The 20,220-nt window shown below is 39.1% G+C and overlaps 2 protein-coding genes across 2 annotated transcripts in view; one reads left to right on the forward strand and one right to left on the reverse strand.

Annotated features, from left to right (window-relative positions):
* Positions 1 to 20,220, forward strand: part of LOC134674800 (Fanconi anemia group J protein homolog) — a 117,085-nt gene that overhangs the window by 68,630 nt on the left and 28,235 nt on the right. The window contains exons 3-4 of the mRNA XM_063532940.1: positions 1,881 to 2,027; positions 18,174 to 18,266. Of these exons, the coding sequence (XP_063389010.1) occupies positions 1,881 to 2,027; positions 18,174 to 18,266 (240 nt within the window). The remainder of the gene's footprint in view (positions 1 to 1,880; positions 2,028 to 18,173; positions 18,267 to 20,220) is intronic.
* On the reverse strand, positions 13,763 to 16,384 carry LOC134674797 (fatty acid-binding protein-like). Its single transcript, XM_063532937.1, has 4 exons — positions 16,260 to 16,384; positions 15,177 to 15,346; positions 14,869 to 14,979; positions 13,763 to 13,876 (listed from the first exon to the last, which is right to left on the reverse strand). Exons 1-4 carry the CDS (start codon positions 16,330 to 16,332, stop codon positions 13,808 to 13,810), a joined length of 423 nt encoding a protein of 140 aa, XP_063389007.1. The 5' UTR covers positions 16,333 to 16,384; the 3' UTR covers positions 13,763 to 13,807.

Here is a 20,220-nt window from a genome sequence, read left to right on the forward strand (position 1 = left end):
CTCTTATTCTTATTTTCTAACATAAAATACCAGCGAATTTTCATCAGAATTCCCCGAGAATAACAAAAACGGCCGTATTTCTTTTTTTTCAACAACAAAACCCCGAAAAGCGCCATCCCAGGATTGAAACGGGACAATCGTATCCGAGAACTTTTCATGCCTAGCTAAACCCATCGTCTAATGGATACACGACAAGACTAATGTAACAACTGAAAACATTCCGGACGTATCTAACAAAGCATTCATTTTCTGATGGCGGTAATCTCGGCGAAGGGCGGCATTGTTCATCATTTTCTCTATTTTTTTTTATTTTCTCGGAAAGAATAAAAATACTGAACGGTATTGTCGACGCCGCGCGTTCGCGCAAAAAGTCCCTGGATGACAACGAAATGACTGGAGCGGACGCGGGTGGCCCCCTCCCTCCTAAAAAATGTCGCTGGTGGGGCGGCGGGCTGCGACAAGACGGCATTTTTACACGACACCGTGCCGAGAAAACCTACATGCCACGCTCGCCAACAACCAAAAACGGACCCTAAGATAAACCAGAACAGACCACTGTCGCTTGGCGAGCTCAAACTTGACTTTTTGAAATACGGTTTCGTGTTTGCTTTAAATCGATAAGTGCCTATATACCTACACGCTAAGAGCAGAGGGTAAGTAGGTACAAATTGCATGGATTTTACAGTTCTTTATGTTGGGGAGGCGCGGTTTTGCCTCCACTGTTTTAGGAAATATTAAATTTTGGCGTTTATATCGAGTTTGTAAGTTTTTCTTCGGATAACAATTAAGAAACAAGTTTGGTAAGTTAGAGGGATTCCGAAGTTGTTGGGAGTTTCTCGGTAGTAGAACAAAGACAATGTTATTAATTGTAAGTAAAAGTTTTTTATTGCGAATGTATGTTCAGTGCTCCGTTTGGCTTCATTCTTTACATTACATCAAATCAGCCGTGGCTCACTCCGCGATTTCGTCCCGTCGCTACAAGTACAAAGATATAACAATAGAATGAAGTTTTGCAAATAGTCTTCTTTTATTTGTGCTATGGACTCGATGATTTCCTTAGATTTAAAGAGATATGAAAATACAAATTTTAAGCAATTCTTCAATCGGGAGGTGTCAGAAGTAGACAAATTAATGTTCAACTCATCCTTTTATTACGAGCTTTTATTAGGGTTCCGTACCCAAAGGGTAAAACGGGACCCTATTACTAAGACTTCGCTGTCCGTCCGTCCGTCCGTCCGTCCGTCTGTCCGTCTGTCCGTCTGTCTGTCACCAGGCTGTATCTCATTCACGAACCGTGATAGCTAGACAGTTGAAATTTTCACAGATGATGTATTTCTGTTGCCGCTATAACAACAAATACTAAAAACAGAATAAAATAAAGATTTAAGTGGGGCTCCCATACAGCAAACGTGATTTTTGACCAAATTTAAGCAACGTCGGGCGTGGTCAGTACTTGGATGGGTGACCGTTTTCTTTTTGCATTTTTTTCCGTTTTTTTTTTTGCTTTATGGTACGGAACCCTTCGTGCGCGAGTTCGACTCGCACTTGCCCGGTTTTTTAACTTGCCCTGTTAGTTAGTTAGTGTGGATCAAATCTTGGAAGCAAAATTCGACCCACTTCCCGATTGCCGATCGAGCCGAAATTATGCATACATATGTCAATCGGACGACAATGCAACATTATGATGACATGTAGATGGATACAGGAGGTAGCCATGGGAAATCTGTGATAAAACAACGCAAACTAATTGTGTTTTGGGTTGTTTAGAATTGTCTTGATGAGTATAGCGCATGAGGAAAGAAAATTACAGTCAGCGATAAAAGCTTGTACCAAGAATGAAATTTGTGCCAAAAACTTACATTTTTATTTTTTGTTCTCAGATCGTACCGCCACAGATCTCGCGCAGAAGTTCCAAGAGTCGCATCCCGAGTTGCGAGGGAAGGAGAACGTAGTCGAACAGATCGCGTCGCCGAAAAAAAGCTGTGTCGACTTGGGCAAACTCTTCAGCTTCAATAAACCTAGCTTCGGTAAGTATTCAGATTCACATTCAAGTATATTCCACTTTCTTTCGTTAGTAAGTTTGGTTATACATCTGGCGCAGAAGTTCCAGGAGTCTTATGGTGATAAAGATACCTGGAACTTCCCTTCCTGGGGAACTGGGGAGTTTCCTTCCTTCAACTGGGGAGTTGCGAGTAAAGGAAAATGTCGTCGGACAAATCGCGTCGCCGAAAAAAAGCAATGGTGGCTTGGGCAAACTCTTTAGCTTCAACAAACTCAGCTTCGGTGAGGTCTAATAAAAGTAGCTTATGGTTAGCTTAGGTAAGAGTTGGCGTAGAAGTTCCAGGAAGTCGCCGAAAAAAAGCTGTAGCGGCTTGGGGAAACTTCAGCTTCAACAAACCTAGCTTCGGTAAGTATTCAGATTCACATTCAAGTATATTCCACTTTCTTTCGTCAGTTAGTTTGGTTATAGACCTGGCGCAGAAGCTCCAGCAATCTTATCCCCAGTTGCGAGGAAAGGAAAATGTCGTCGATCAAATCGCGTTGCCGAAAAAAAGTAATGGCGACTTGGGCATACCTTTAGCTTCAACAAACATAGCTTCGGTGAGGTCTAATAAAAATAGCTTACGGTTAGGTTATACCTGGCGTAGAAGTTCCAGGACTCGTTTCCCCTGTGTGGAAAGAAGAATATTGTTGAACAGATCGCGTCACCGATAAAAAGCTATATCGCCTTGGGTAAACTCTTTACCTTCAAGTCCTTCAACAAACCTAGCTTCTGTAAGTATTCAGATTCGCATTCAAGTATCTTCCACTTTCTTTTCGTTTCTTCATATCCTAACCATAACCAGTTCCCAGTTCAATCTACAAAATTTTAACTCGCCAGCCAACAATTGTAATCCTCGATGTAATTCTAGTTATTATTTCTCCATTCACCCGAAATCGAAACGGGTGTAACGGCCATTGTTGCCCAATCCGCTACCGTTAACACTTAGAAAAAACGAAATCCAACTCCGGCTCGATCGGGCAGATGCGCGGGCGCAAACAAAAGCGCACAATCGTAATACGTACATCTAATTTTACACGAGGCAACAGTCGCTACAGTAAGAACAGTATGATAAGCTCAAAATAATTACACTGCTTATTGCAGTGCGACATAAAATAGTAGAAAATTAATGAGGACGCCAATTTCTTCGTAACTGTCACATTTGTAACATAAAATGCATGGTAACAATTTTGTATCAAAATGGTTTAGTTCCATTTTGTTTATTTTCTACTGTTTCATGTCGCATATATGGTACATACGACTCCACATTTGATAGGTTTACACCATCATAACTCTAACAAACCTCAATATTAGAACAATACTAGACTCAGATAAGTATAAACAAGCAACTGGCAGTCTTATCACTGAAGAGTGATCTCTTCTAACTCTTTACGCAACCCAATGCTGGGCACATGGCTCCTTTCACAAGAGGGTTTCGACTGTTGCCCCCAGGACGCTAGCCCAATGCGGATTGAACGAATGAATCCTTGAATTCCTTCCCTGATGTAATAGTCGTATACAAGTTACACGAATGAAAGAGCACTTGCTCTTTAAAACCTCGATATAAAAAAGCAATACTAGACTCAGATTAATAGTAGGTACAGGAAACAACTGACGGTGTTATAATTATCACTAAAGACTGGTCTCTTCTAGCCCCCGGGGTGGTGCCAAAGAAATTTACGATTGTTTTACAGGTTCATGATACCTTACGTAGGTTCAGATGACATTTGCGTAGGTAAATCATAATTTTTTAATAAATAAACTCTGACTGACGGTTTACATTCGGTACACTGTATACTGTGCGCAAACCGACCGCCATAACGCACTCGCTGATCGACAGCTCAGATAATTTGAATATGGAGAGGCATCGGCGCGTGAGCATCGCGCGCAGTTGCGTGCGCATTACAACACCAACCTTATCTGCAACTGGTCACGCACTTCGTCCACTGACAAAGGGTTTATTTTTGTTTGATTCTAGCGTTTCTCTTCGGTGGCAGTTCTGCCAAGAAATCTGCAACGCTTGTTAAGATATTATTCAGTTACCAAACGGTTTATATTTCTGTAATTTTACTGATTCTTTGTGGTTCTAACAAATCATTCGTACATCTGTGTACTTAGTATAGAGTTTGTATTTCCGCATTACGAAGGGTCTTTAGTGACTATTCTAAGCTTTCTTTACTTAGTTTTGATTCCTATGTAGACTGATCTACATCATCACTTACGTATTGGTTGTAGGTACCTACGTAGTACATCACGTTCGATCATTTCGTTATTTCTTTATCCTCCTGATAACCTACGTCCTACACATAGTACATGAAGTTATAAGGGCTACCCCACACTAGCGTCTTTTGAGCGTCGGCACAGTTAGCGCTATGGAAAATGGCGTCGCTGCGCCGTTGCGTCAACGTTGCGTCGAGCAGCAGCCATAGATAGAGTTGACTAGACGAGACGCCGACGTTCGCCGGGAGACCCTAAGTGTGGGGAATTCTCACCAGTACCCAGTTTTCCTCAAGTACCTGTACTCACGTAGTAACTAATTATACAAAAATCAAACATATTACAAAATCAAAACTTTCATTAAAATTTCTATAAGCGCGTATTTGGATACCTTACGTCGGAAACATTACAAAATCAGAACTCTTCCTTAAAATTCCTATACGCAGGTATTTAGACAATTTATACCTAACTACAACGTTCGATCCAAGTATATTTAGAATCCTTAAAGTCCCCCATATTTTCAAACCGCCGTGGCTATGCATGTGTGCGTGTGGCCGCTCGGCCAATCGTCACTTCTCGTGCGAATAGTGGGCGGGGCCCGACACCCGTAGCGTCAACTGCGATCGATCCGCGATGCTCATTTTGTTTTTGCTACTTGCTTGCTTACCGGCGGTATTCGACTTTTTAAAACTCGAAGTCCCCGTGTACACGAGTTCGAGTACCTATTTCTTCTTCTTATCGGTCGTGCACTCTTGTCAGGGTGAATCAACTTTTAGAATACTGATTTTGTGTCCCTAGACTCCCGAACAAAGAAAAATCGATATTACTAAAACCATGTCAATTTTCTTACTTTTTGATTACATAGGTTTTTTTTTACTTTGGTTGACGGCTGGTCTTCATTTCCGGTTATGTTGGTGGACTTCAAACTTTCTCTTGCGATGTCTCTCCATTTCTGACTATTGATAGTGTGTACGTACACACACTACCAACACCACCAACCACATCCACCAACATAACCGGAAATGAAGACCAGCCATCATCCAAAACAGCCACGTTGCCAGCCAGAGGGCCTACCGCGAACCACGTTCGAAGTATTGCCTCCCTGTCACACTTACGTACGAATTTACAGGTGCGACAGAGAGGCAACACGTCGAACGTGGTTCGCGGTAGGCCCTCAGACTGTACTTACGCAGTCAAGTGTAAAAATATGGGTGCACATAACATCTCAAAAATATGTCCCATACATGTTATGTCAGCGAATTAAGAATTATGGGACATATTTTTGAGTATTTAAGTAATATTCACCCATATTTTTACACTCGTCTGTACATGTAAAAAATCGAGTTTTGAAGTCTTATACGAACGTTTCGAATACAGAAACGCAAAAAATGGCCAATTGCTCTAAATATTGTGGCATAGAAAAAATTTAATCGAATCCTTGAAGTAGGTAGAGTTATATCAAGAAAAGTCCGCAGAGATTTTGATAGCCCACGCAGTGCAAGTGTTATTTTAAACGTCAAACTTCTATGAAATTATGACGTATAAATAAAACTTGCACTAGTTGCAGTGTCGACGGAGGAAGGAGTAGAGGGCGTGCACCCAGTAGATGGTTAGATGTGGTCCAAAATATTACCTAGACTTCGCTCCAGGCAACGATGCAGATGGCCGAAGATCGAGAGGCCTGGAGAGCAGTGGTAGGAAGAATAAACCCATAGGGGCCAATAGGAGTCACGTCCCTCAGACATGAGGTCAATACCACGAAAAAGAAGTTGCACTGCATGTGCTGTCAAAATCGCTGCAGACTTTTCTTGGTGTAACTCTAATCAGTAACCGTCGGTGACGGGATGTCAATTTGTCAAGCTTTCTCGATGAGCAAGCTGGAACTAATTGCTTTTAGTAACACCGGTAGAATTAAGAAAACTTTTTTAAACTAGGAGAATAAATAATCGAATACCTACGGCAGAACGCACTATAAATGGACTTACATTTTCTATTTTTAAATAAATAAATAAAAAGTCTACATTAACTATTTTTAAATAAATAAATAAAAAGTGTTTCGACATTTTAGACAAAAAGCGCTAACTTTTATTCCTTCTTTTTAGGGTTCCACTAAAAGAGTAAAAACGGGACGATTATTCCACTGTCCGTCTGTCCGTCCGTCCGTCTGTCTGTCACCAGGCTTTATTTCATAAATCGTGATAGACAGTTAAAATTTTCACAGATGATGTATTTCTGATGCCGCTATAACAAATACTAAAAAGTACGGAACCCTCGGTGGGCGAGTCCGACTCGCCCTTGTCCCGTTTGTTTATAGGACAAGTAGAATTACTACTAGTACAAACAAGGAATAAGACTAATTGCTTTTAGTAACACCGGTAGAATTAAGAAAACTTTTTTAAACTAGGAGAATAAATAATCGAATACCTACTAGTGCTATCGGTTGACTAAAATCAGCTGCAAATGGTGTTAAAGGTATGAAAATCGGCACAATTAATCTTTAGACCATTTGAATCAATTTGACCCGTAGCACCAAAAACAAAAAGCAAACGGAAAGGAGTTATGACGTCATCTTTTTTTTGTATGGAAAAAGAAAAAACATTGTTCAGAAACCTATCGTGTGTGGTATTAAATGAAAGGGCATTTTGAGCCGGTTCTAAAAATATATCACATTATTATATTTCCGTCACTTACATTCAATTAAAATAAAAAGAATTTTCAAAACATACCAAGTTTGGGCTCCTCCAGATACGAAACCGTTGAATTATTCTTTGTAAAATATACCTCAAGTAATACCCAATATCCTCATATCTAACCCCAAGAAATTGATTTCGAAAAAATTTAGTTTTAGTATTTTTTTTTATTTTTTTATTATTACAAATTGTGATCTATCAATCTATCAATGAAACGACCTCCTAGCCTAGTCGATAGTGACCCTGCCTATGAAGCAGGAGGTCCCAGGTTCGAATCCTGGTGAGGGCATTTATTTGTGTGTTCATCATCATCATCACACAAATAAATGCCCTTACCAGAGCTTGTATATATGTGTATATGGGCATTTATTTATGTGATGATGATGATGGACACACAAATAAATTCCCTTACCAGGATTCGAACCTGGGACCTCCTGTTTCATAGGCAGGGTCACTATCGACTAGGCTTGGAGGCCGTTTCATTGATAGATTGATAGATCACAATTAGTAATAAAAAAAAAAAAAAAAAATACTAACCCTAAATATTTTCGAAATTAATTTCTTGGGGTTAGATATGAGGATATTGGGTATTACTTGAGGTATATTTTACAAAAAATAATTCAACGGTTTCGTATCTGGAGGAGCCCAAACTTGGTGTGTTTTGAAAATTGTTTTTATTTTAATTGAATGCAAGTGACGGAAATATAATAATGTGATATATTTTTAGAACCGGCTCAAAATGCCCTTTCATTTAATACCACACACGATAGGTTTCTGAACAATGTTTTTTCTTTTTCCATACAAAAAAAAGATGACGTCATAACTCCTTTCCGTTTACTTTTTGTTTTTGGTGCTACGGGTCAAATTGATTCAAATGGTCTAAAGATTAATCGTGCCGATTTTCATACCTCTAACACCATTTGCAGCTGATTCCCAAATTTCACGGTGTACCGCTATTACTATACGGCAGAACGCACTATAAATAGACTTACATTTTCTATTTTTAAATAAATAAACAAAAAGTCTACATTAACTATTTTTAAATAAATAAATAAAAAGTGTTTCGACATTTTAGACAAAAAGCGCTAACTTTTATTCCTTCTTTTTAGGGTTCCACTAAAAGAGTAAAAACGGGACGATTATTCCACTGTCCGTCTGTCCGTCCGTCCGTCTGTCTGTCACCAGGCTTTATTTCATAAATCGTGATAGACAGTTGAAATTTTCACAGATGATGTATTTCTGATGCCGCTATAACAAATACTAAAAAGTACGGAACCCTCGGTGGGCGAGTCCGACTCGCCCTTGTCCCGTTTGTTTATAGGACAAGTAGAATTCCTAGTAGATCAAACAAGGAATAAGACAGGGGTGTCCACTATCGCCATTAATTTTTAACGCCTTCATAGAAACCTCCATTAACAAAATAATAGAGAAGGACCAGGGTGGAGTCAAGTTCAACGGGAACAAGATACATTTTATACGCTATGCTGATGATATAGCAGCATTCGCAGAAGACAGTGAACAACTAGAACTATTGCTTAACAATATGAACTCAATTTTACAGGAATCAGATTTCAAAATTAATATCAGCAAAACAAAAATCTTAACAGCATCAAAATTATATACGAGACAAAGACCAATTAAACTGAATGACACTATTTTGGAACAAGTCGATAGCTTTAAATATCTCGGGAGTATCATTAATAATAAATCAAGATGTAGTCAAGATATCATTACTCGAATCGCAATAGCCAAACAAGCCTTCAACAATAAAAAACATATTTTCAAATCAAAAATGTCTACTAGCACTAAAAAACATTTTATTAAATCTTACATTTGGAGCATCGCCTTATACGCCTGCGAAACGTGGACACTGACACAAAGAGAGAGAGAAAGATTAGAAAGCTTTGAAATGTGGTGTTGGCGGAGAATGGAAGGGATTAGTTGGACGGAAAAAATATCAAATGATAGGGTTCTGGATAGGATTAACGAGAAAAGAAACATAATAAAGACAATAGAAAATAGAAGAGGAGTACTAATTGGACATCTGCTACGACACGACATGTTCCTAAAGAACATCATAGAAGGAAAAATAGAGGGAAAGAGAGGAAGAGGAAGACCAAGAATCAATTACTTTAACCAAATAAAAGAAAAAGTCCAGGGGACCGATTTTTGAAATTCGAGCACTCGATTTCGTGTATTTCGTTAAATAATATCTCCACTACTAGGCATTTAAATTCTACTAATAGAATTGCAATCGAGTGGTCAATACCAATAGATTCCAAATTTCGATCGCTCGTATTTCAAAAATTAGCACTTCACCGTTTTCCACCGATTTTCGAGTGACGAAATCGTGCGATCGAAATTCAAAAATCGGCCCCCAGGTCGTGTCATATCAGAAGGTCAAGGAGTTGGCAGAGGATCGGACGAGTTGGAGATTGCTCCACCGACAAGAGCACAGCTCTTAAATATAAAGAAGAGAAGAGAAGAAGAATTACTACAGGTATCCTTAAGGTGACAGTCCATTTCCAACGACAGCTGCATTACTGTTCATTTTACTATGGAAATTGACAATGACAGCGACGCGTTCGGTACGGCGGTTAGAAATGGAATGTTACCATTACTTTAAAAGAACAAGGAGCTAGTCACCTCCCATAACGAAGTTGCCCGTAAATTGCCAGTTTTAATTCACTTCCCTCCTCGTTTTCCCGCTCTCCATTTTCCGGGAACCTTATTAGGCTGCCGCGGCAGAAATATCTCCCGCCATTGTTTAATGGTCTGGCTACTTTTTTAAACAAGTTAGCGCGTGTTCAGTCAGCATCACAAGTAGTGGATCAGACTCAAAAGCGTCAAAAGTATTCTCTGATAATGATATCCATAAGCCCGGTGTGACGGGAGAAATTATGTGCTGACGTCTGAATAGTGCGAGGACATATTTTATAATTAGATATTGATAAAAAAGCACGATGTATCTACTGTACATACCACCTTTATGAAATTCAGAAATATTATAGTTGTACACAAAATTGAAATTAACAGTTTGTATTGTTTAAATATTTTATTCGTATAATTATATTTTTTTCTAAATTTTCCGATTGTAAACTCCTTCGCCTTGATGATAAAATCCATTTTAGCCAGCTAAAGGACCGTTCTAAAACTGTAGTAATCGGAGCAAATCTAAATAATTTATAGTGTTGATATAATGATGTATTACTTCTGTACTTCGTATGGATGCCGTTGTCGATAGAATAGTCGATATTTAATTAATCACTAGGAAAATTGCGTCAAACCGGGATTTGAATTAATTTAACAAAATGAGATTTGCAGATCCGTTTGAACGCGAATTGTCGCGATATATCTCTATTTGGAAAAGTATTCGAGAGTGCAGATACTTTTGTAGATGGCTCGTTGTTTAATATGCTACGAGTACGAATGACTGACTGTATAATATTTATAGACTACCTACCCATTCTCGTTACTAACTAAAAGGCGGTTGTAAAATGTATGTGTAATATGTTAAAAACTCGTAAAAAAACATTTTTTGGAATTTAAATTCTACGAAGTTGGTAGTAAGTGTTCTACGTAATGGTAAATATTGGCATAAAAAACCTCTCCAGAACACATTCACTTCGCAACTTCTTAGGCACACTCAAACATTTCAAAAGAATGCACCTAAAACTCTCTGAAAAGCACTCGACGGGCGGAGGTAAATAATAAAAAAGTATAATAAAAAGTGAAACCGTGACATTTCCTACATTTAGGCGCCTAAACCGTTTGCAAACACGGGGCTCGGGTAATGAAGGGGGGCTGGGGTCCTAAACAAAAGGTGCGAGCTCCTCCCGCCATCGATCCGACCCCGGGGCGGGCGGTAGGGTCGCCATGACGGCTTGGACACTGGGATAGTCCACAAGTCCACAAATCCACAATTCTAAAGAATTCCATTCACACGGTCATCAACAAATACTATCACTGTCCATGAGATACAGCCTGGTGACGGACAGACAGATGGACAGTGGAGTCTTTAGTAATATGAGTACAGAACCCTAAAATCATATACGACAGGATGTCGTTCAATCATGTAATTTTTGGTTATGGTTTACTACACATGATGAACTTTAAAAAAATTACATATGATTTACACATAAAATTTTAATAAAACTCAACTACTACTAAAACATCAACACAACATTTTTGATTAAAATTAACAGCGTGGAAGTATGATCCAAGCTTTCGACAGTGAGTGCATTGAAGATTGAACAATACTTGTAATCACACTAATCAGAAAACGTCCATTCTACAAAATGCCTCGTTTGCTCACTGAACTCTCAGAAACATCGGCTTTTGTAAAGCACTTGCGATCAGAATAATCCAGTTGCAAAATGGCCTTTCTAGACTATTTCAACGCGAATCGATTCTCTCATACATAATATAAGTTTCATTATGATCGACGGAACTCCGGAAATTTTACGAATGTGATGTTTTACGAAAGGGGCATTTAACAAATCGCTTAATAAACACTGCGTCTTGTCAGATCATCATTACTCTTTACAGCACTACTTACATCATCATTAAAAAAATAAGACATGAAATTTTAAGCCCACATATTTTTCGAGTTTGCACAGTATAAAAAAAACATTTTTCTATAAAAATCTGTGTCATGCCTAGTTTTTGCTACAAGACCGCAGAGGCCTTGAATTTCTTATGTTCTATTTTCGAAAGCTCGTAAAGCTTCTAATGTTGTTATAGAATCCTGCTAAATTTCGTCAGCATTGCCACCCCACATACAGGGTGGTTGTGCTTTTTTGCAGCGCGTGTCACTTGCGCGGCGGGGTGCGGGCGCGGCGGCCGACACTGCGGGCGTCGCGATCTGCTGTCCGGGCGCCGCGTTGCCATGGCGACGACACCGCTACCCAACCCGTCGCCACCCCACACCACACCCACCAAAATAAACCTTAAAGCGACGCCATAAGGTTTAAAGTGGCTCACTTATGTACAAAACGGAGGGTGATACACATAGGGGGTACATAAGACGATACGGTCAGGCGATGTAAATAACGCGAGATAACTTCGGGAGGGTCTAATGGAATAGGGAATCGTGTTTTGGAAAGTGCCCTGGAGAGCGTTCTGGTTTGCTGAGCCATGTAAAGTGAAAGTCGATACGGGATTAGGCCGAAATTTGATTATGAAAACGATTTAATAGTGGGCTTTCCTGTGTAATTTTTGGTGTAATGTAATATTTAATGGGCATAGGAAATTGAGAAGGGTAGGGCTTGTAGCTGGGTGTTGTTTGAAAATGGAAATCATTGTTAGTTTTGGCCAATTTTATTAAACTGCAATTTATGAATTCCATCGACATCTATTGAGATTAATGCATATTTCGTATACCTCTACGAAGTACAGTCACCTGCAATAATATGTGACACAACAAAGGCCGCAAAAATATCTGACACGATCTTAATTATTGAGTCATAACCATAAAAGCGTCACATATTTTTGAAGCCTTCGAAGAGTACCATACTATTGCAGGTGACTACCTATTTTTCCACATACTGAATGTTACAGTTAATATAGCTACGGCGTAGTGCTACGAGCATAGCACAAACCAAATCTTTACGTACGTCGTTTTTTACTGTCAGACTTAAAAATAAAAAAGTAAGAAAATGAGCACGGATAAATATTATATGAAGGTTTTTTTTTTATTTATCGCAAAAAATACTTACAGGGTATTTACATATTTATATTCCGCCAAACTGAAGACAGGTTGTTGGCGGATAAAGCGCTCTCAATCCTTTTGTGTTCTACCCACTTAACTTACATACTTATACCTAATACAAATACATTACTTAACTAGAGTTATGCCATACAAACAATATACTATTACTACTCACTACTATTATCATACAAATCTAAAAGTTTTGCTTGCAGCCTTTTCTTAAATATTTGCTTACTGCTACACTTATCTACTGTTGGACTTAATTGGTGAAGTATTTTAGGAATCATATGTTTGCGCGTTCTTTGGCCATAGTAGTTATTCGCTTTATGTTCTACGTATGTTGCACTGCACTTTAATAAAACTTCTACGGGTAACAATTAACTTCTACTACATTTTGCACTTAGTTATTTTATAATGCAAAAGTATTCAACATTTAATGTCAGTCTTCATAACAACTAGCGAGCTTTCTACAAAAACTTCGTCCTCTGCTTATCCCGGTGCTGAATATTTATATATACAAGAACAGTTAATATAAAATCGATGTGTTCGTGAAAATTGCTTGGACAACCACTCATGACAAATATGATATATTATGGAGTCTTTCATGAAGTCAATGATCTGGATTTTTTTTTCAACTGAGCAAAATTGTTAGAGCCGTGTTACGTTATTCTGTTTATAAACTTAGCACGTATACGAGTAGGTATAGGGTAGGATACAAATACTTTTCACTACAACAACAAGTTAAATACAAGGTTTACTTATCACTAAAATATGATCCTAAACCGGATTAAAATATACATAAGTACCGGTTTATTTCGGTAATGCTCAACTTTATGAAAACGTGGACGTTAGAAGAATTTTATTGCAATCTAAATTTACCCATTCGACAAGCTTGAGAATGGATGTCGGGTGACTAAATAATAGCTTAGCACCCTATCGGTTGGCTTTTTTATTGCCAGTTTTAATGGTTCAGAACCAGTTAATAAAATAAACTTAACATAAAACTCCTCCAAAAACCGGTTACACAATAACGTTTTGAGCGATACCGAAATTTAATTTTACATGAAGTATTCATCTGCAAACCGCTATCATGGTTTGAAGATTTAACCGGTATGCGAGCCTTAGATTATGATTTATTTGATATAATAATCATTTGACTAAAACATAGTGTCTTGTTGCAGTTTTCTCGGCACCATACACAGTTGTGAACGTAGTTATCTGAAATATAATAATAAGATCCATTAAATCGTATCTTTCGTTCAAAAACAAACTTTTTCTCAGTTGTATCTTTATCAAATTGATATTGACAGTTGCATGCATTCATATCCAAGTTGTCATATTGCTGATAAGCGTAGCAGCTACCCAGAAAGTGTTCGACTGTTCGTCACATGTACTTTTTCTCTTGCTTTTATTCTAACGCGACAGACTAATGTCTGTTAACATATCAAGTACCTAACGAAATAGTAAGGATATCACTTTATTATTATATTTTTTTGATAATGCAGGTAAACAATTTTGAAATGTACGAAGTATCAGGGTTTACAATCCGGACACAAATTATACGGTACTTACATCCGTCGGGTCCGAATCCAGTTCCGGATAGCAAAACATCATACGTGAATCCCTCGGATCCGGATCGCAAATTCAATGTGAGCGTCTGAGTGTAAGAACTTGACAGAGAAGCGTTACTTAAAATTGGTCTAGCATTTTTTAAAGATAGCAGTAGGCCTAGCACAGGAGTGTCGCGACTGTCGCCCGCCCTGTTGGGGTGACTACTCTTCTTCTTAGCCCTTTTCAATCTTAGAGATGGAGGCCTCTTTAAATTTATGCCATTCTGGATTCTGGTCTATTTTGCGCTCTATGATCCCATTTCGACTACTAAATATCGATATAACTCTGTACTTATCTCTGTTTATAACAAGCCTAGCCAAGGTGACAATCGCTTGCGCTTCGCCATCGAATCGCTTTGTGTCTCTCTATCACTCTTCCATATTAGTTTGACAGTTGCGTTTCGTTCGCTATGGAGCGTTAGCGGTTGGCATGTTGTCTACGGGGCCAGGGCTATAACCGCGAAAATCGAAGTTCGCAAATTGCGGGCATTTTTCTCTGTCACTCTAATTACGCCTTCATTGGAGTAAAAGAGAAAGATCCCCGCAATTTGCGAATTTCGGTTTTCGCAGTAGCCCCTCTGTTTATTTTATATAACTTACCGCTGTCATTGAGTCCGGTGAAAACACACGTTCGTGTTTTGAGATTCTTCCGTTTTCCTCCGTCTGTATGTGGATCATTTTGTTGTCTTCTATTGTAATTAATGCTTTCACCTGTAACCAATGTTTTATAAATTTTAGCTTTGATTTTTACTACTCGAAATTTGCGCTTAGGCTTAGCCACTATCATCAGGTCTGGTCTCCTCCACCTCCCCTGCTACAAAGGTAATAGAAGAGCTAGCAAAAGCATAGTCGAAGTGGTAAGTGTACGCTCCCGCATCATCCCTGGTCAACCAGTTGTCTTGGCTTACCTTAACACCATCAGCTCTAGTCTCCTCCACCTCTTCCCCTGATATAAAGGTTACAGAAGAGCTAGCAAAAGGAGAATGGAAGTGGAATGTGTACGCTCCGGTTTCGTCCCTGGTCAACCAGTTCTCTTGGCTCAGGGAAATGGCCGCTTTTCTTTGGAAATAGTTTTTACCTGAAATTATACAACATGTCCTTTACTTATTAATTCTTACTTATATATATATATATATATATATATATATATAATTCAACCAGATATTTTCTGTTTGTAAAATAATAGTTTGCTCGTCAAATTATTTTGATTTTTTCTGTTTTTTGTGACTTGTATCTCGCGTGTAAACAGTTTAGCCATTATACTGTTATCAGCGTTATGTTACGGGGGCGTTAGTACATTTTTAATTTAGGTTTTCTATGTCATTTATTCTGGTGATTTTACTGCCACCTAACAAGATCTATATGTACTAAAAGAGTGGCAAGGTATTGAAGCAAGCATTGATCTTTCGCTATATTACCTAACAACTTTATCGTTGTAGTACAGGCGTATAATAATAGATGGCACTAAAATTAAATTATTGTCCATTCTACCATCGGACTTTTAGACGCACGGCCGGTTTCCATCCTTACTTGGTAGATATTCCACCAATTCGCACGAAGCGCTTTGCTTCTACTTTCCTTATGCGCACTGCCAAGGAATGGAATTCCTTGCCGGCGTCTATATTTCCGTGTTCTTATAACCCGGCAACCTTCAAATCAAGAGTGAACAGGCACCTTCTGGGCGAGCTCGCTCCATCGTAGGCCACGTCTACGCCTCGGCTAGTCTGTGGCCATGAGTAAGCCCATTCATAATAAAAAAAAAAAAATACTTCATTAAAAAAAACAGCTTTTTAATTTGGGCACATATTAAATTGTTTTTTTCTATTCACTTCGAATTTAAATCATTGTCTTTCTTCAGTTTACACACCATTGTCAGACTTCTGACTGATTTTTATTTACTTATAGAATTAATGTTTACTTCAGATTAGCAAGTGTCTTTATATTTATAAGTTGGCTTATGTTTTTATTCTGTAAACTATATTTTCACTTACCAATAAATACAAGATATTCTTCAAAATTATCCGACTTTTTTAAGGCGTATTTTTTTCCCAGAAACTCGTCCATTTCGACTAGCTCTCTATCACGTTCGTCCACAACACTTGAATGATTTGAACTGTCATTGTCATGATCGCATCTTATCGTAATCAGACCGTGTACTTGTATTCAATTGATTACTGAATCGAACGAAAACCAGGGTAACTGTGACTGTGACCTCGACATCTTAAGAAGCAAGACCAGTGATCATTTCTCCATACAAACGTACTCGACTGTTTCCTCCGTAGTTTTTGGCCCTAGAGCAATGATTTTTTCAACACATTAAAATTATCAATGATGTTTTCGTTTTTTTAAGCGTTAGTGTACCTATTTTAAACATCCCAATAACGGCCAATTTGAGGCCACAAAGAAAAGCATGGTAGGGTATTCAAACCAGACCAGACCAGACTGTTTTGGTCCATGTAACTGCGTCGGAGTTTGCCTCTACCTCTTGCGTCTGGGAAATGGACGTGCCGCAATACCTAAAGTACCCAATAATTTGAACAGCGGTTCGCTATTAAATATATACTCTACCTACTGGTTTTCTTGATTCTAGAGCAGCATTTCCCAAACTATGGGTCGCGAGCGAAATTTGAGTGGGCCCTGAAATATAAGACGATATGCCGACCGTTTGGTCTATTTCATGCTTCCTATTTAAGAGCCTATCAAAGTGCCCACTAGCGCCACTGCTAAATAATCGTGATTATTGAAATTTAACGAAAGATATTTAAAAAAGGGGGCTACGTAATGTATTTTGTATTTAAGTACCTTTTGAATACATCAAACTAGTTTTTGTGTTGCTGGATTCGTTCTGTGAACTGAAAACAAAAACGGCCGTTTTAACTTTGGACGCGTAGATTGACGAATCAAGCAACACAAAAACTAGTTTGATGTATTCAATTGGTACGTAAATACAAAATACAGTACGTAGCGGCCCCCTTTTTTAAATATCTTTCGTTGAATTTAAATAATCACGAGTATTTAGCAGTGGCGCTAGTGCGCACGTTGATGGGCTGTTAAGACGGCCAAGAGGTGGGTCCCGAATTTGACAGTTTTTGTTAGGTTGTCGGAGCCAGTGAACGGCAATCGGAGCCCAGTCAACTTTGGGAACCGCTGTTCTAGAGATCAGTGAGTGTTGGGACAGTACTTATTCTGCAACATCAATTTCAGTTCACATTCACTATGTTTATCAATACGTGCCGCTCTTACATTTGGTTTGAAGTTTAGTAAGAGCGGGTGCACTGATAAACTGATTAGTGATTAGATATAGATACGAATGGAAATGTTTGCCGTTGTATTGAGGCCCTGTTTATCAGGCGAAGATGATACTTTATCAGTTAGGTATTACTTTCTTGACAGTTGTGACAGATTTTTTATACCTAGATAAAAATAATGCTCACCTATAACTTTCACTAACGAAAACAAAACACTATTTTTAAGTACTTTTTAATTCGTAAATTTATGCTAACGTTGTGGACAGATCTCCATGGTAATGTTACTTGGAGGATATAACCAACGGAGACGCCATGTCTAAAATTTTCGGTACAAAATAGTCTGCCGTTTTTTGCGGGGGAGGGGCACATCAAATGTATAGGTATTACGTCATGTCAGATAAACGTCAGTCCATACATATGGTTGACATGAGGTTGACCATTGGCCGCCTATTTTCGACAGAGGGGAACGCCTGTTAATGGCGGCTCCATTGTTAATTACTCCGAGTAATGTTACGTAATGTAATGGTAATGTTTTCGTATGACGTTATCACGCAAAATTCGTCCGTAAACTGACTTTACAGACAACCATATCTTGTTTACGATTGTTTCTTTTTAAATGCGAAGGATATTTAATAATTTCTAATGTATTGTCTTCAGGTGAGAAGAGTATCTACGAGAAGCCGAGTGACCTGGACGCCTCCAGTTCCGGAGTCAAGCGGACGGAACCCCTATCCCCAGACACATTTGAAGGTACAGAACTAAAATACTAGCCCAAAAATATGTGCTACTTGATGACAGAGCGTCCACAGAACTCTGCTCTCTCCAGCTTGTCTAAGTTTTAGCCGTCTCTTTCTCTCTCTTTGGTCGGTCCCTCATGTTTGAGGATCATGATCAGTATCAGGGTTGCAACTGGAGCGGATGATTTGCCTTCACCAGTTTCTGTACAACGCGTCTCCGACGGGCGTGTAGAAAGCAGAGGATGACGAGTTTTTAACTTGATCGGTCCACCTTATTAGTGAACGACCGCGAGATCTTCTGCTTTCGGTGTTTCCAATCACAATCGGTTTTTCCAAACTTTCGTCGCCTCTGCGCACTGTGGATCCGAAATATGAGAGTATTACCAGTGCGCCCGACGATATCAGCCTGCCATGCAGTCAAACGCAAAAGATGCCAGTTCCGAGCAACTGACAGGCTGATATGTGATACCGTCCGGCGAACTGGTAATCTGTAGGCCCCTTAAAGAAAAGAACAACCAAACTATAATCTATATCTTTAGGTATTTAAATAAAAGTAAACAAAATCTACCCTCAAATGGCTCCTTAAGCCAGTTGAGCGTAGATGAAAACATTACATGATCTAATAATGTACGTTAAAGTCAGGTCATTCAGTGACTGATCCAGTCGGTTTTGTATTTTGTTTGTTAACCAATAAATGTTATAACTACCCGAAAATTTACAAATTGTTTACTTTTATTTAAATACCTAAAGATACAGACTATAGCTTCGGCTTCCTTACGAATATTTCGACTTCGGCAGGCGTGGCTCACTTCGCGATTTCGTCGCTTTGCAACAGGTAGCTAAAAGTACATCCGTTCCACACCAATTTTGGTGGCTAGCCATAAGCCGCGGGTGGCACTGTCGTCACCTAGCGGCCATATCTGTCCTGATCGTAACAGACGCGTTTTGTTAGAGAGTGAGTATTTTGTACCTAGTACTATTATTTATTCTGTGACTTCGGCCCTTCCCCACTGATATCAATATCATATCGAATACCAACCGCAGGCTTATCCCTACACCCCAGCGTTCGCTCAGCAATTCTTCACCAAATCATTAAACATGGCGTCTGGAGCGATGACAATGACACACTCGAGAGATTACGTCTCCCGGCCACTTGTCGACTCCGTTCCCCTTTCATTACAAGGGGGGTTATTACGAACGCTTGCCAAGTACGGGCTAGGGGTCATGCAAATTGTAAAACGCGAACCGAAACAAACTTGAATACTTCATGGAAATAGTCACATGACTTTTCGTAGCATCTGTCATCCTATTATAGTCTGTCCGTTTTGCTAAGATCGATTACGCCATAGTAAATGTATGGCGGACTTGATCTCAGAAATCGGACAGGCTCTACCGTTTTTCTTTTCGTTTTGCGTTTCTCGAGGTACGATGGACATTTTGAATAGAACCCCTGGCGGCCTAGCCAAGTTGACGATCGCTTGCGCTTCGCCATCGAATCGCTTTTGTGTCTCTCTATCACTTCCATATTAGCGTGACAGTGACAGTTGCGTTTCGTTCGCTATATGTATGTCGGCGGCCTATCGTAAGATCAGGCATATCATGAAATTCCTAGGCATATCGTGTAACGTGAAAATCATTGACTCGTTTTCTGGGCAGGTTGCCCTTCGGGCATCTGAAGCAACCTAACAAACCTATCCTGCCTATATATTGGTTTAATGTGAATATCGTAAAAACATTAGGTACATAGGAACATTACGATCTGCCTGATCTTACGATCGGCCGCCGACATGTATAAGTAGTTCGCGTTTGCCGATTATAGTAGAACTAATAAACTCTCATTGTGTGAAGTTGAGATCTCATTTATAACTTTTCCGACAAGAATTTGACTCAATAGGATCGTGCAAGCAAAGCAAATACAGGGTCAGTTTAGTCGTACACACCACCCAATAATAATACTTATCTCACCG

Source organism: Cydia fagiglandana, chromosome 20 (genome assembly GCF_963556715.1).
Source record: "Cydia fagiglandana chromosome 20, ilCydFagi1.1, whole genome shotgun sequence".
NCBI lineage: Eukaryota > Metazoa > Arthropoda > Insecta > Lepidoptera > Tortricidae > Cydia > Cydia fagiglandana.

Bases quoted from the DNA above. Each gene is read 5' to 3' on its own strand.
- LOC134674797 (XM_063532937.1), bottom strand. From the start codon at position 16,332: ATGGACGAGTTTCTGGGAAAAAAATACGCCTTAAAAAAGTCGGATAAT. The intron at 14,980-15,176 runs GTAAGCCAAGAC...CATTGGTTACAG, and splicing joins CTAGAGCTGATGGTGTTAAG to GTGAAAGCATTAATTACAAT. The intron at 13,877-14,868 runs GTAAGTTATATA...ATTATATTTCAG, and splicing joins CACCGGACTCAATGACAGCG to ATAACTACGTTCACAACTGT.